The 17,676-nt window shown below is 42.6% G+C and overlaps 1 protein-coding gene across 2 annotated transcripts in view; it reads left to right on the top strand.

Annotated features, from left to right (window-relative positions):
* Positions 1-17,169, top strand: part of tsc22d2 (TSC22 domain family 2) — a 33,155-nt gene extending 15,986 nt beyond the window's left edge. Inside the window, exons 2-4 of one of the 2 annotated variants that reach the window (XM_035647351.2) lie at positions 2,742-2,813; positions 14,309-14,360; positions 14,691-17,169. In XM_035647351.2, the coding sequence (XP_035503244.2) occupies positions 2,742-2,813; positions 14,309-14,360; positions 14,691-14,999 (433 nt within the window). In that variant the 3' untranslated portion in view covers positions 15,000-17,169. The remainder of the gene's footprint in view (positions 1-2,741; positions 2,814-14,308; positions 14,361-14,690) is intronic. The other variant, XM_035647352.2, reaches the window with a different exon arrangement.
* Positions 17,170-17,676: the final 507 nt, after the last annotated feature.

Genomic DNA, 17,676 nt, shown 5'->3' with positions numbered 1-17,676 from the left:
TTATGTCGTCCATCTGAAGGAACTGATGTACGTCAGTTTGATCAGTGCAGCTGCAACATGGCTCAAGGTGTCCACTTTATAAATGTAATCCCTGAAGAAAACACGTGTGAACATCACATAAATTTCGTTGTGTCCCGGGACATAATTTGCGCTATCGAAATTATTTTCCACATTACGGACCCTGGCTACATCTGCGTTTCCTCTCCGGTGGGTGACCTCTGATTTATGCACACACACTGACCCCACCTGACCCCCAGAAGAAACACAAACTTTCTGAGCTCATGGGGCAGACACAAGTGAGTATGTTAGTGAATTAGCAACTATTTTGATCATGGGTTGGAGCACTTGTGATAGCATTTCTCTCCATTTTTAGAGATTTTACGAACCAAATAATCATGGATCAGCTCTTTGCAGTGTTTCCCATTAATTACTTGGACTTTGGTGGCCCACTATAGTCTTATTTGTTTGCTACAGTTCCATAATGATGCGAAAAATGTTTTTTGTGACCTTGCTTCATTGTAGAGCTGTGTGCAGCGCTCTTTGCCCCGCTGCTGTGCTCTGTGGCCCGTCAAGACATCCACTGTTTCCCCTACCATTGAATTAGGGGGGCGCCCCGCCCCCCCCCTGAAAAGTCCAATCAATGTTTATAATAATTATATATATATATATATATATATATATATATTTTTTTTTTTTTAATTTCACATATAATGCCAAGCAGAAGTCATTTAAGCTCATTTTCCTTATACACCACATTCCTCATTCCTGTATAAAAGATTGTGTATGAAACTTAACGTGATTTGTGAAAGCTAACCCTAACCCTAACGCCCCCTAACCCTAATGCCCACTAACCCCCCCCCAAACCTGTAAACCTAGGGGAAAAACTGACATCCATTAAGTTTTTACCGTCCTTGGCAGGCAGGCAGAATTCGGCATTACATCGGTAGGTTCTGGTTAAGCTGAGCACATTTCTGACACAAGCATAAGGCTCCCTTTCTGTGCATCGGGCGCCCATGATAGTATGTTGACAGGGCAATCACGAGAAATATCAACCCTCCATCACCCCCCTGCCCTCGGCAGCTACGGCCATAGATGGAATAAAATTCTGAGGGGAATAACTGCTTCGATTAATTAACTCATCGCGCTTTCAAACCCCTCCCCCTTGTCCTAATAAAACCAGGTATTTTGGCTTGTTCGGAAAGCCGAGCTCACAGCTGCTGTTTGGTAATATGTTGTTTGTGAGCTCTCAAGACATGCAGTGTCTAAATACCACCCCGGTGCACGAGGAAAGTCTTGAGCTGCCGTTTGTGGGCTGTGGCGCGGATAAATCTTTCATTGGCTCTGATATGGTAGCTCAGCTGTAAATCCCGGTCGACAGTCAGCCAGTATAGTAGTGTATGGTCTACCCTGCTCTTCTAGTTTTGTAAATGAATTCCTTTACCCTGCCTGCTTTTGTTTTTCGCTGCTGCAGGGTCTCATTTATGGTGAAAACGGTCCACTTTTACGATTTTGTAGACCACCCCTGCTCTTATTGTTGGACAAGCCTCCCATGGAAAGTTTTACATTTATTGTGGAGACAACTTGGCAACTGACATGAACTTGAAATCCAGCATGTACTTGTCCGACTGCTAATTTGCCCATAACTCTTACAGTATTTTTGTGGACACTGGTAAAATTCATTGTAGGTTTATTAAAATATTTTAGTGGAATTGAGTTTACTTATCAAAGCATTACATGCAGATCTGTTGAGAGCAAACATCCCAAATTAATACAAATCTTCTCATGACCTTTGAAATGTATGCAGTCAGGGTATGTAGAAGCACTTTGAATAACAATGTTCTCCAAATGCAAGTATGACAAGTTTAGAGTACACAGCACCTTTTAGGGCCGACATTGATTTCCGAGTGCTTCACAATAAAAGACAGAAACCATGTAAATAATCAATTAGACATTAGAATCAAACTTGAAGGCTAAGCTTTAGGTGGACGTCAAGCCTATTGGACTATTTTAAAATCCAAATATCGAGGACTGAGATTTACAGGTTTGATTATGTATTATTAACAACCATGGGCTATCAAAAACCCAAATGCTGATAAACATTACATGTGGCCTGTAATCAGCCGCTGTGTCAGGAAAACTGCCCATGTTTGAAGTTCACTTTCTTTTCTACAAAGAAGTCTGGCAAAGTTGTTGTAGTGGTGTAGAAAATTCATGAATGTTTATAGCTGACGAGGATACGACAAAGTCAACTTTATGTCAGTAAGTGTAGGGTTTTAGAAAAGTCTGAATTATTTAGTATTCTGCATTAGGTATATAAGTATTAGACTTCATGAGAGACCTGAAGTGAAACTGATGATGAGAATACTTTATGTTTTAAAGTATCGTTCAGGACTTTTGTTTTTTGTTGATGAAGAAAATAGACAAATGACAATTTGCTATTTTTTTAATTTCCTGGGCTTGCTAGGTGCCTGTTCTTGCTAAATCATGTTATTTCTCAGTAGACCTCGGCCATCTGGATTGTGTCATCATTTCCTCTGACCTCTCAGTGTGGTTCACGATGTCCCTCGACTTTCTCATCCACATTCTCTCTCTCTCTACACATGTGTATATGTGTATATATATATATATATATATACACACACGCACACATATGTATGTGTATATATATATGCCAGCGTACATGTTTCTCTTCTTTTACTCATGTTTCTCCTGTCTCTGTTTCCTCCGCCATTGAAATGCAGGAACCCATCCACTGCTTTCTACCAGGCTTTCCGGCCTAGCAGGTTACGAGGGTCAAAGCCTGTCAAGGATAGGTATGAGCACGGTTGTCTTTGTGTGTTTGTGTGTGTGTGTGTTTGGCCTGGACTGGCTGGCCAACCCAAACCCTGCAGCCTTATAACCCAAGCACACCTCGCAAGAAAAAGTGTACTTTAACTTGTCGTTTAGCTTTTAATGGAACCCTGAAGCGTCATTTAAATCTGAAAAGTTGTCAGCGAATGTTGTCAGGTTTGTGAGACACTCATCAATTTGTTTGTATCTATTTTTAAGAGCTAAACTCCATCATCCAACAAGGATTAGGACAATATTTCAGTTGTTGAAAGATTACTTGCATTGTTTGCAAATTAAACTCATCGGGTTTCCCTTGTGACCACAGCTACCTTAAGTCCAAAGATCCACAAAGCATTGTTACTCTCATAATATAATATACAATATAATACAATTATTCTTTTTTGTGTGCATGTATTATTTAATTAAATTAAATTATTTAAAAATAGATATAATTATTGTTTTCGTCCAATATTTTCATCACCTTTCTGGTAAAAAAAAACCCAACTCATTTAAATGTTTTCTTTTGCACTTGGTTTCAATGGCCAACTTAATAGGTAGGAGTTATTGAAATGGCAAAGAGATGAAAAAATTCCAACGGAGACAAAAGAAATACCTAAGTGTTTCCTCATCTTTTAAAATACTGTTGCATATGCATGTCTGCATTAGTGGGTTAAAATGTTGGGGGGAAAGATTTCTGAAATATTGAAATATATTAGCGCTGGCAAAAATCTCTCCTATCAACAACCTGATTGTTGCATTCAAAAACTTGCATGAATGAGGTTTTTTTCGGCAGTTAAGTTCTGCAAATAGAAGATCACACCGTAACAACGTGACAGAGGTTGTGTTACATGATGTAATATCTAAAGTATGTCATTTGAATGCTCAGATGAGGAGCTGGCGATTACTATCTTGGATTCATTGTCTCTAGGAATTCGATGTGGATGTTTTATGAGAAGAGTGAGAGCTGTAGCCTAACTTGTCATGACAGTTAGGACTGTCTTTTTGTGTGAAATGCGAACAGCCCTCACATTCCAAAAAGAAAATACTGTGCTGAAATTATTAGTCGATTAGTTTTAGACTATTGGCAGAAAATTAATCAGCAGCTATTCTGATCATTTACAACTCAGTAGGCGAACAAAAGAAGCAAATTGTGACAGGCATTTTTCATCGTTTTCTTTTTAAAGCCATTGTTCATCTAATGGCCGGAAGGAGAATGAGCTGCTGGGTAGAGGAACGTATGGAAAAAACCTTGCTCAGCCTGCTATCACTGCAACCTGACCACAGATCAGCGAAAGAAAATGGACGATGGGCAGACATTCGAAATAAATGCAAAATACGAGCATCTTAACTAGAGTCGTGTAACACCTTCGGCCCTTACTCTGGTTATATTACCCAATTAAAATTTGCGTTTGTGTACTTGTGCTATCAAAGAGTGCTCTACTATTTGGAGATATTTATTTGCATATTTTTTTCCTGGGGTTTGCTCAGGATACAGAACAGACTGCGATATTCGTGGAGTAAAGGAAATACTTAAACATTTCACAATGTGCATTATCAGTAGATAATTAATCCTTCCAAAACATGCGAGTTCCTGTTGAGCCGCATCGTCATTTAAATGGAAACAATTAATGCCAGTTTGTTTTGATTTAGAATTAATTAGGTTAATGGTTTTCTGTGTTCCCACTTGCTGTCTCATTGTGGCTGTTTGAGCTCTTGACTGTTTGCCATAGATGCTTAATTCGCTCTGATACTAATAAGGTGACAGCAGCGCAGTTCTTCTAGTTGCCTTGTTGAGGAGGGGAGAGACATAGGGATCATCTAGTGACCTGAAGTAAAATGTGAGCAATTTTCCTTTTGACTTTTGCTTCATCTACCAAATTCCAGCACAGTGGGACGTGTGTATTTTGTGTTCTGACTCAGCTATATTTTGCAAAGCAAACCAACATGTTTCTTCTTCGGACAAAAAAACAGTCTAATCTAATCTAAACTAATCCTATGATCGAATTTTATATTTAAGGAGGCTTGAAATGAAATTTAGCATACCATAGCTCAATGTTAAATTATGCTTGTTTTACATTAGGTTGTGTTACATTGCCACTGTGGTTTATATAGAGGCATGCGGTATATTTTATATATTTTTTTCCATTTGTTATTTCACAGTTGTGATCAAAGGGATAATACCTCATTTAATTAATATCAATAATGACATGATAATTGACATGGGAATATCATCCTAGTTCCTTTCAGCAGTTGGCAAGTAAACAAAGATGAATAGTGGAATAAAGCAGAAATAACTTTCATAAATCTAGAGTTGGTGTGCGTGTGTAATTGCTCAGCAGTGAGCATGAGAGGCCCATATTCTTGAAAGCGAAGCAGGTTCCAATGAGAAGCGGATGTTTACGTAAAACAACACCTAGCAGTTGAGCAAGTGTGTGTCGACGTGGATGACAAAAGATTCAGCACTTCTGTTTGTTCACCATCCAGGTCATGTTTGCCCCGAGGCTCTGTGACTAACAGTGCGTCTTCATGCAAAATGTTTAAACTCACCGCAGGAAAACCTGAAGGAGCCGCCTCATTCCAACTCCCTTTGTCCTGAGCCAACTCTCCTGCAAGGTTGGACTTGTTATAATTGAAGAGGGTATTCGCTCACCAACAGTTTAAAGGCCTAAAGGAGCATTCCTTCAAGATTGCTCTGTGATTGCCTTGTGAAAAGTGTAAAACCTCAGCTGGGCAGTGTACCCCCACATCAAAACATGCTTACCCATGGGCGTGTGAGATTATGTATTATCTACAATAACATCTTAATTGTTGCTTTCACAGTGTGCAGGCTGACACTATCGAGTATGTCACTGACTTTGGAACCAATCAAAACCCAAGTCAAGCGAGTGTAGCTGCTGAAAAATGCTTGACTTGAATTAAAATGAGTGACCAAACAGTGAGAAGAGGCAAAATACAGAAATCACCAGCCTTCCAACATAAATTGACGGAAATTTGCTAACTGTGTCAGAAATCGGTTTCAGCTCGACAACTTAAGCGTTCACCATCTGAAAACGAATCACCGCAGGGAATATGACATGATATTGACATAAACTCCGAACATGTGGATATCATTTTATGCCAATATCACACTCCTCCGTGCCTTTATTGTGATACATCTTCTGTTGCTCTATGGGCTCATATAAAGGTCCGAAAGATTTAGTACTTGTGGAAAAAAAATTCACAATCAATTTCCAAACCAGGGGTGGTATATCATCCTCTGTAAACCATGGACAATTTTTGATATGAGAAATGTAAGTTTATGAATCTTCAGAATTGTGCAACCACCAAGTTTTTTTGGACTTTTTTTTAACCCGTATACATGGCCGATAAACAACCATGGAATTTAAAAAATATTTCTGAACATCATTACATAAGCACGAAACCCTGACCCTTACTTGATCCCTCACACAGCTCTGCTTGAATGTCCTCTGAGATTGATTTATTTTAGCCTAACTAAATTACAGGTTACACTCTCCGGCTGTAAACATTTCGGAAAAGTGATCTGTTGATCCTCTGAATGGATTCATTGTGACGCTGTGATTGGTCCAAAGTTAAACAGCAGCAGCCCTTTCACTGCCCTCCATCCACAGTAATCAACTTTATGATTCTGGACAATAAAGAAAAGACAGATTTATGTTCGCACTGGGCACACCTGATCAGTGGCCCCTCGCTCAGCCATGGAGAGTTATTTGATCTTGACCGTGAATGCAGTCCGTGTTTATGACACAGAAACAAACATTTCATTATGCGGAAAGTTGAACGTGGGAAAGCGTCAGCATAAAGTGCTGGTGGCCAGAGACCCATATCATTGAACTCCTTATTGAGTTAGTTCATAATTTCACACCATTCTTTCTTTAATATTCCCCAATGAAATCATATGAACTGTGACCAGTGAAGTTTTTCCGCCAAACACATTTGTAGCAATGACCGCAGTCGTGGCTGAAGGTGAGAGGGAGGAAGCGGGAAAGAAATAAATGAATAGAAGTGAGAGAAAGGTAGATTATCCAGCTAATCTTAAAAGTTAAATGTACATTTCACTCTAAAGTACCGGCCTACTGCGACTCGGCATGTTATTCAATATCTGTTAAAACTTGGATTATCACCAACTACTCCTTTTCCCTCTCGGCATTGATTGGAGTCATCCATTTCTCCATATAAATGAAAAACACACTCACAAAAAATGTCTTTGTAATTGCGGACAGGCCGTGGGGCATATGCTCAGAGGGCCTTGCCAAGTTCAAGTCTTTTTTAAAAAGACGCAGAAGTAAGTAGTACATCATTTTGAGCGGATTATTCAGTGGTTGTAAAAGAGCCCCCTACCTCCAGCAAAATCACTAACTGCAGATCCTTGATGGACATGACATGACATGACATGGCATTGTGCAGCCTTTTTAAATGCAGGGATTGATGAATGATCCTAATCATCAAAGATGTTAACCCGCCTATGTAACAGACCTCATGTCTCAAAGACAGCATCCAAACATTGGATCAGCAGAGACTCAAATGGCGTCAACACGGTCGGCCAGGAAATGATTGTGAAGAGAAGTAAATTATGCATTCAAACTCCAACTTATTTGGGGTTGCAGCTAACAGCAGCTCTCTAAATTTTGTAAGTAATTAAATGTCTTATAATCCCAGCAGTTTAACGATATCCATGAAAATTGCTCAAACTAATTATGGTAAACAAAAGCATCAAATCCCTACTTTTGAGAAGCTGGAACCAGCACATTTTTTTCTTCTTTTTTTGTTGTTGCTTGAAGTTATTTTTATGTCAATTGGCCAATTGACTATTTGTTGGATCTTTTAAACTAAATTTTCCATCTTGGTCCACAGAGTAGAAAAATATATTTCGCCCTCTGGCCACAAACCGATTTTCAAGGAACTTTTAAGCTGTTAGTATCTCTACTGTGAAATGTCAAGTCATGACGGGAGAGCTTTTAAAGCAAAGTACCTAATGACATTCGTCTGACCTGAACCCTGTACTTCAGAGAGGAAGCCCAACTGAGGCGACCTCCTTCATCCTGTGATAATAGCTTGGCTGAATACAGAGGTTCGTTAACGGTGAGGTGCCAGGATTTTTCCCATTAAGGCCTCTGGAGTAACACCATTACTTTGAACACGTTGCAGTGGCGCCTTAATCCACATTGGGCCAAACAAATGGCGGAGACCCATAAAACTCAGGGTAGGAAAGAAAAAGGTCATGAAATATGATACCGTGCCACATGGTGCATTCTGAAGTTCTGGTTTGTTAGAGCACCGTATTGGCAGTGATTATTTAGGGCTGGAGTTTGATGGTCACGTTACACTGTGGCTCTCTATCATTTCTTCAGGAGCAGGGTGGGATGGCTCTGCAACCATTAACAAACATCCCTGCCGGCAGTTATTTTAGTCGCTACACAGGTTGAAATAACCATGTCTGCCATAATACGTTCAAATGAGGAGTAACGGATGAAGCTAATCCACTGTCTTGTTTGTCCGGAATATCGTATCGCTGACTGTCTTCAGCCCTTGAGGGCCTTGATTCAAGTGCATCCTCTGTCCCTGTTGTCTAATTCATCCACCAAGACGTCTGCTGGAGGTGTCCACGTCTGAGGACAAGCTGGTGGTCGGCCCCCGAGCACGTCACGTAGGGACCGCACACAACAAGGCAATGTTTGTGAACAAGTCTGGGGATTACGAAACAGACGAAGGGTGCAAGTGGGACAGTTCCTCCGGGCTGTTTTCGAGGAAGCTCAGTGGCACCAGTCTCACCCTCTCATGACTCTGATTTAGTGCTGGAAAAATAAAACTTCAATCTCCGAGCAAGGCGACCCTGAAGCCTGTCTTATTTTCTTTAGCCTCTATTGTGTAAGCATGGACCTCCCCTCACAAAAGATGACGCGTCCCGACAATAGAGCGTCCGAAAAAATCCACCGTGTTCAGAGGCGCACGTTAACATACAATTGGCATCCTGCAATTGTCGCTTTTGTTCGAAGCTTTTACAGTGCAATGAGGACTTGTGGTATGAGGTAATGATACTTGAGTATTGTTATTTACAGTCCAAGAAATTAGAATTTTCTTCAGATGAAGTATCTCAACAAATAGTAAAAAAGAGTTTTACTTGACAGGGACATATTTTTGATCCAAATGATCTCCGCCAAAACCTTTTTATTTACAGGGGAGTTTTCTACGGAAAACTGGATGTAGCCGCTGCCATGATTTAATTTGTCTAACTAGATAGGTAAACATGTGGGGCTCACAGGTCCCCTGTTGGGAAAACTCTCTTGAAAAATACTGGTCTCTTTGTTTTCAGGGAGAGGGATCATTAGTTGAGCAAAGTGTTCAGAGGCAGGCTTGGTAGGTCGCAGAGTCATGCAGTTTTTTCACCCCCAATCTTTTCAGTGGGTTAGATAGAGAAGCCACTTTCAGTTCTCTGAAATGTAACATTTCCAGGGAGCTGTGGTGGTGGGGGAGGGGGGGACTAGCACACTGGCCTATGTGTGTTGTGAAATAAGCATCTAAACATCATTTTGGACCTTAATCACCAAAATATTATCATTAAAATATTGCCTCTTGCATAATTACTTTCTCTGACAATTTACATTGTTTTCAAACTTTAATTAATTATTTATTTTCTCCCCGGTATCCTTTCTCTCCAGAGCCAGAGAAAGTCTTTAGCATATTTTCTTATGTTCATATAGTTTATGTGCTGCACACGGAAGTCTTATAACAAAAGGGAAAACCCTGAAGTAGCGATTGTAATGAAAGTTGAAGGTTTTACTTGACAACTATAAATTACAGTGGACATATCAGAGCTAGGATGAGCGATTTGGCCTCATGTGCTTTTTAAAAATAACAAACCCATTTTCCGTTTTCATATTTTCTCAGCTTGCATAGTGTCTACATGAAAAAAAAGCTGGTTTCTGCCATAACAATGAGTTCGTTGTGATCAGTACAGGACGACGTGACTAAACTCAAGTTTTGTGCCCAAACTCCTTGGAGCCTCTGCTGCCCTCCTCTGGTGCAGCGGCTGAACTGCACCTTTAAAAGAGCAAACGATGAAAGGCAGACTAAAGCCAGGTCTCTGCATCTGAAAGAGGGCAACAGTGAGTCGTCAGTGAGCGCACTCCTCTGTTGTTACAGCCCCCACCCTCCGCCTATTGTTTTGAAATGCACTCGCAGAGGAGGGGGGGGGGGGGGGGGGGGGGTTATCACTGAGGTCTGATTTATTCAGCTGCCTCCCCCCACAGTGAGTGTTTGCATGCTTTGGGACAGGGACGTGTGCCGGTGCATCTGCTCCCTAAAGGAGAACACATTGGATTTCTGGTTCTACGACTCATCATGTGACAAACTGGGGTCAATGGAAGAGGGCACACTTCTCTCCTGCACGTGTATCATATGATATAGATCCACCCCAAATCTGTAGTGTCCACCGATCAGCAAGACCAGTTACCTGTTTTTAAACGTGTGGCTCCTTTCGCCTGGGTAACTGGGTGTGTGAGCAGGTCTGCGTCAAACTGGACACACGCTGGTTGTCGCTGGTATCAAACCAAACGCCTTGTGGCTACAGGTCTGTTCTAATAACCAGTCCTCACGAGGAGCTGGACTATGTGTCGTCCCAGCGTGGTGGTGGCTCTGACACAGATGTCTGGGTTTGGAGCCGCTGGCCTCTGAGCCTGGAGGTGTCCAGAGCTGGAATGTGCTGCCTTGTGGTCCGGCAGACTTTGTTTGGCAGTCTGCAGGGAAGGCCCATGTTGAGGTTAACACAGCGAGCGGTCCTTATATAAACCGCCACATGTCTTCCTCTTTGAATAAAATGTAGGGTTTGCTTTCTTTTGCTTGGACACCGAATGGCAACAAATTAGTCCACTTACTTAAAAAAAATGTTGCCCTAACATTTCTTCCGACTGCTTCAGGCCACATCTCGCAGTCACTGGACACGCTAATTTGATGCAACCTCCTCTCCACGTCTCTTGTTTGTCATTGATATACAAAACACATTCCAGCCGCAGCTCGTGGACATGCTTCTCTCTCATTGTCCCAGATGTGCAAATGCTCGGTTAAAAGGGAGGAATGTCTTTGCGTCGCGTTGTTTATCTGCCCTCACATCACGCGTCAGAGCAGGACCCTTGTTGTGGAATGCAACTCGTTTACCCCGCAGTGGGGAAACGAGTTGCGCCCGTGTGTGTGGATCTGTCTTGCGCCGTCCCGCAATCTACAAATTGCCTAGAAAACATTTTTTATACTCGCTCTGCTCTCCGACAGGAATACAAATGAGCGGAAAATGGAGCTGGCATTTTTTTAAGGTCTTACTTTGACCTACGTGTTTGGTTGTTTGCCGCTGGAAGGAAAGACAGAGCGGAACAGTGAAGCAATGTGGAACGCTGCATTACCAATCTGATTACGTACTTGCAAAGCACATGAATTCGCCCTGGGGATTTACTGGGAAACGCAGTGACGTTTCACTCCGCTGACATTAGACCTATTGTCAATGTGACCAATAAAAAAAGTTAACAGTTTTTCTCATTGCTCTTGGAGTTTGTGTCACTTCACATACAGTCTGTGAGACTTCCCACTTTAGCTCTTCACACTTCTTCTTGAAGTCCCCTTCACAGATCTACCAACTCGAGCACTTGGACGTTACTTTGTGCATGTGCAGAAACACGAGGGGAATGTAAGAATACAAGAATGACATGCGACAAGATGTGTTTGCCAAAGCGCACTGCCATCTCCAGAGTGGCAACAGAGAAGAACAAGGGCACCGAGAACTCTTTGTCAGACAGTACATAAAAATAAAAAAAACACTTCCTTTTTAATTACTCCGCCTTATCTTTGAATAAGTCGTCCTGTGCCGACGGGGTTTAGGTTTTTGGCAGACAGAATGAAACTTGTGCAGCAGTGATTGAGGAGGAGGAGGAGGAGGAGGAGGAGGAGGCTCTGACTCCGCCCCCCTTGGTTTTTCCAACCACGTGACCGAGCGGTGCATTTAAAGACTCTCACTCAGCTGCTTTTCCCCAAATCAAACCAGAAGTCACTCGCGTCGCGACGCACAGCGGAGACGGTTTATATCCGACCAGTTGTTTGGAGGAAAAAGGGTCTTTTGTGTTCTTCGGAAGGACCGGCCGCGACATGCGCTGCAGGATGAGCTACAGTCTGCCCTGCTCGCCGGGAACTTCCCCGACGTACTCGGGACGTCTGGCGTCGTACAGGTCGAGATGCGTCAGGTAAAAAAGATTTTTTAAAAGTTGAAATCGCTGCGTTTGGCCTCCGTGTGGCCAGTGTGCTCGTTGTTCTACAGAGTTGAAAGCGTTCCGTGTCGACATCAGCTGTGTCCTCCCGCGTCGTCGTCGTCCCACGTGGCTCGTGTTTGGTTCGTTCCCCACACGCCACGCCCCCTCGCCCTGGCCACTCGTGGTGTACGTGTGCTCCAGCATGAGCGTGTGTAGACATGGACGGATCGACTCCCGAGGTGTTGATGCTCAGTACTCTCCTTTCGGTTCATGACGCCTTCGACACGAGTCTGCACTTTTGATTTGTACTATTTTTGGAACGAATATCCAGGGAGACGTTCTTCCCTTTTGTTTCTCCAAGTTCAAGCTCCGCGAGGTTTACGCACACGGAGTAGCGCTTATATACACGACTGAAGTTACGTGAATATATTATATATAATCTGTCCGATGCTTTGATGTGATCCAAATATGTTTGCGTGGTTCTAGACTCCTCAAATGTTTTGTTCTGGCTGCACTTTTGATTTGATTTTTAAAATTGAACCACCACTGTCAGTGGTCGTCAGCTCCAGGTCAGAGCTCCTTCTAGCGGCGCCTCCATCACTGTGGGGGGTTTTCTCCCCCCGGTTCGTTCTGCATCCACAACCGAGCAGGGCGGCGATTCCTTCTCTCTCTCCCTCCTGGACAATGGGATAGATAAAGACCCTCCGTGTTGTCGGTCCGTGAGGTAAACTCCCGCCACCTGGCATCGTGTTCGTGTTGTGGCTGCACGTGGATCGTTGTGGTCTCGGGTGGAGGTGCGTTTTTCGTTTCTGTTCTGTGGAGGAGAGAGGGACAAAACACGACGTTGAAAACGTTTTGAACAAAGCTGCTGGATTCGTTAAGGAGCGACACGGACGAAGGAATTTGATTTAAAAAATAGTTTTTTTAACCGAGGGAGGAGGTGGACATGACGTAAACTGATCCCCCACATCAGCCGCACCCGGACGCACGCGCGCGCTCACACACACACACACACACACACACTCTCACAACACACACACACACACACACTCTCACAACACACACACACTCACAACACACACACACACGCTAACACACTCTCACACACACACACACACACACACACACACACACAACTCTCTCTCAAACAACACACACACACTCACACCAACTCACACAGAGACACACTCACTGCAGTCCTGTAACAGTTGATACGACGACCACCTGCTGAGATGTTGGTGTTCAAACAACCTGCAGGAGCTTCTTTTCTGTCTCGGCTGCTGTTGGTGCATCGCTTCTTGGTGCTTTTGTCAAAATGTGAAAAAAGAAAAAGCGACCACACAACGCACCACCTTCACTATATCTTCTAGTTCAGACGTGGACTTCTGACACGTCACGTGAAGTGCTGTGTTTGTTGCCGAGTGTCTTGATTGGAGGTGAACTCATTTTGTTTATGAAATTATAAATGAGCATTTTGAACGGGAATCTTATCAGGTGAGATTGTTTGTTGGTGTTTTGGATTTTGAGGTTTCTCTTCTCGATCTAGTGTTTTGGTGTCTGAAGGTCCAACTGTGTGTAGGTTTAGCGTTTATCTGTAACCGTAGAGGATTTTGTGCATGTAAAGTAAATGATGCTGTAACAGAGGGAAGAGGAAAAGGTGTTTTGTTTTTATTTCTAGTCCTGGTCCAGACAGGGAAATGGTGCTAAAATCTAGCTTGGACTTCAACAGATTAAAAGATCGTGTTTCCCAAACCCCGGCCATGATGTTCTGTTTTGTCAACAAACCAAAGATGTTCAGATTACTGTCAGAGGAGCGAAGAAAACAGAAAATATTCACATTGAAGACGCTGAAATCACTGAATTTTGTTGAGGGAGTTGGAGATTAATTTAGTAGTCGTTTACTAATCGATTAATGGATTAACTGTTGCGGCTCTACTTGCCATGTCTCCAACATCCCATCAAACACCCGCTCCCTGCAGGTTTTGAAGGTGTTTGTCTTTGACACTTTCTCTCAAGAGCTCTGAAAATTGAATTTGTGTTTTGGAAAATAATTTTGACCTCAGTTCCATCTCATTCCAGGAAGGAGGCTTGTCAGACAATACCCCAGGGATATGTATTTCCCTCTAGTCAGAAGTACAGGGGAAATGTGACGGAGTTGATTTCGGTCCGTACCACATGGCAGACATGAGATTTGTATCTTGTGCTAACAAATTATTTTTCTCTCTCCACAGTGCATCCGGTGCCAGCGTCGTCGCCATCGACAACAAGATTGAGCAGGCAATGGTGAGTTTTCTACACATGTAACATACTCTGCAAGCCTGTACAATGACTTGTTTCATAATTGAGTTCACTGCCGCTGATGCAAAGTGACTCAACCATCTCACCTACACCGACACAACGTCCGCCCACGCACGTAGACTGACAAGTGACCCCTGAAATCCTCACGGAAGTGACGCCTCACTGCCAAAAAAAGATGGCTAATTATCCCTTTGAGCTCCGACGTTTTTCTATTTCTCTCCCTATGAAGATGGAATCTGCGGTGTTTCAAAAATGTGGAGTGAGTGTCATTTTTGTGTGGTAATTTCAAGTTTCCGCTCTCATGTCTTCTCCCAGGACTTGGTGAAGAGCCACCTGATGTACGCCGTTCGCGAGGAGGTGGAGGTGTTGAAAGAGCAGATTAAGGAGCTGTACGAGAGGAACTCGGCGCTGGAGCGCGAGAATGCCGTGCTGAAGTCGCTGGCCAACAACGAGCAGCTCACCCAGCTGTCCGGTCAGCTCAACCAGGGCGGCAGCACGTCGCCGCCGCTGCTGCAGCAGCAGCAACACCTGCTTGTCAACAACAACAACAACAACAGCAGCGCCTTAGTTCACCACGAGGGGAGTCCGAGCGTCCCCCATCAGCCCAACATCACCTCCGCGTGATCCTACTTCCCTCCAGCACACGTGCTCAAACACACACACACCTCCCACGGACCGGAAGTGGAAGGTTCTGTTAGAAAAAGACAACTACTACCGCCCCGTTAGCTCCGTAAAGCAAAAAGGCTCCGCTCTGTGTTCAGTATTTTCCCCTTTTGAGGAAAAACAAATCTACAACTGCGTCATCTGTGCTTGTCACCTAGAGCCATGCTTCAACGTGTGCAAGCTGCCCGTCACCAGGCCGTCACTTTATTAAGACATTTAACACCAGTGAACAGTCTTACTCTGGCCCTGTGTTTGGCTGCAGGAAAGTGGGTGGGGAGCCATTCCATACCATAAAACTGCATGCTGTTCTAGTGCAGGAGTTGTGGGTGGGGGGTTAAAAAGGCACAGAGGGCGCTTGATTTTGTCCGGGTAAAAGGTGATGGGAGAGGACGATGCTTCTGTGAAGAGGGCCAGCGTGGCAACGAGGGTCCTGTGAAACATCCAGCAGGAACTGTCCTCCCAAGCATCTCTACCCCACATCACTCCAGGGCTGGAAGACGCCAGAGGTCCGAGGGAGACGTGTGGGGAGAGGATTGGTCCTCCCCGAGCAGAGGAGGGCGCCAGGCGGCCCTTCGCCTCGAGCAGAGCCAGTCGAGAGCCCCAGCTTGTTATATGCTGCAACAAAAAGCTTATGTTGTCTTCTCAGAGCCACCATACTTTGACATGAATCGTAATACTTTTTAATTAGTACGGTTTTAGTATTTGCATTTATTTATTTCAGGGCTGCTATTTTCATTATGTAAATGAACAAGATACTTATTAAAGCAAAAAAAGAAACCTTTTGTCATTGGTCTTTTGGTATTTTAGAATCAGTCAGGTATTAAATTTGGTAGTCTCATGCATCAAGTAGATCTCATTAAGTAGGCAATAAGTTCCATGATAGACGTGTTTCTTCTCATGACGTAGTGCTAACACTAAGGCCAAGCTTGCATTAGGTGAAATCCAGGTTGAATGTATATTTTGTATAGTGTAAAGTATTAAGAGCGAGGAGGAGGGTTTGTACAGGAGAACACAACGATGTTAAGATATGAAATGTGTGATGGGATGTTTCGATAAAGATACAAATAATTTACCTTTTCTAGACTTTCTTTGTCAACACAAAAAAAAGAACACCAATTAATTTGTGGGAGTGGTTGGGGCGGATGAAAAGCTGTGAAAATTGTTCGACCTACTTTATAACCAAAGACGCAAAGCTGTGTACGTTTTTTTTCTCCCTCTCCCCATTTTTAAATGCACATTTTCTGTCTTTTCTTCCTACTCTCTCCATCTCTATATTTTGTTGTTGTTTTTTTGTTTATGTTCTGCATGATCTATAATCAGACCACTTTCTTACCTCATGTTTTTATCCAGCACTCTTTATTTTTCTGTCAAGTCTGTGAATGATTGTCGGAGGGTTTATGAAAGAGAAAGGGAACAATTGGTGGAGAAGGTGGTTGAGGGTGAGAATACTATTTTTTTTTTTTTAAAGATTGGAAATGTGACGGAAGGGAGGGCCTGGTGCACAAATTATTAGCTAGAAAAGGAGCCATCTTTTTCATTTTCATGTGTTGAATTTCATATGCAGAGAAAATGTTCTGTTGCAAAGCAAATTTTAATGTATTTAATGAATGAAGCATTAAGATTTTTATTGTAATCTAACCAACACTTTGCTTACAAAGAGTCAAATTTAACAAAACAATTTCCACAACAAAACAATGGAAACTAATAAACATTTTTCACACTTAAAGCTGGAACCCGATTGTTGATTGTGTATGAGCATATTATGGGATGTCCTGTCTATATGTCCACGTCTTTGTGCCTCCTTTGCCGTCGTCTGCTGTTGCCAGACGATCAGGTTTCTTTCTCTGTGGCTTAGAACCAAACCAAACTGCTTGGTAATTGTACAATCAGTCATCTTTCTACTCGATGGACTTTGATTTCCTCCTTTTTTTTCTTTTGAAAATGGGCTAATTTCTTCTTTCTCTGATTGAATTTTTTTCTTTTATTTTGAAGGAGATGCCGCGTACATGCCGTGTGTACTGTATGAAAGTGATCACTGAGCCTTGGAGAAAATATCTTAACAATGCCCTTGTAATGTGCTGTTCAGACGATTTTAGTTTTAAGTCAGAAATAAATTACTGTTTTATTAAGAGACCGTCTTCATGCATTTTTATTTCCTCTCCCCTTTCTATGACAAATGACACTACTCTTTAACGATTCTTTTACATCTTATGAACAATAAAATTACAAACATGGCTTGACGATATACTGGAAATTTTCAATTTGTCACAAGTGTTTATTTTCTGGACCTTCCCTTTTTTTCTCTTATCAATGAAATCTGCGCTTAATATCATGATGTATTTTAGCGTCATTAATGAGGATTTCCTAAATCACAATTGAATCAGTGTAATCCCTTTTTATGAAACAGCTCTTTGTAATAATTCGCTTATGAAAAACGTTTCAGCCGTTCGATGCCCAAATCTTACATCTTGGGACACGGTGTTCTTCTTGTTCCTCCCTGTGTAACGTTCTTTTTCTCTTTCAACCGCTGATTGACTCAGTGTTTTGATTAGCAAAGACTCAAATGCTTGTCACGTCCTACATCAATATATGAATGCCGAGCTGGCTTTTCAACGGAGAGAGGACGTATGTGATCTTT

This window comes from Scophthalmus maximus, chromosome 13, assembly GCF_022379125.1.
Source record: "Scophthalmus maximus strain ysfricsl-2021 chromosome 13, ASM2237912v1, whole genome shotgun sequence".
NCBI lineage: Eukaryota > Metazoa > Chordata > Actinopteri > Pleuronectiformes > Scophthalmidae > Scophthalmus > Scophthalmus maximus.
Note: the sequence above shows the minus strand (reverse complement) of the source record. Positions and strands in the feature narration are given on the sequence as shown.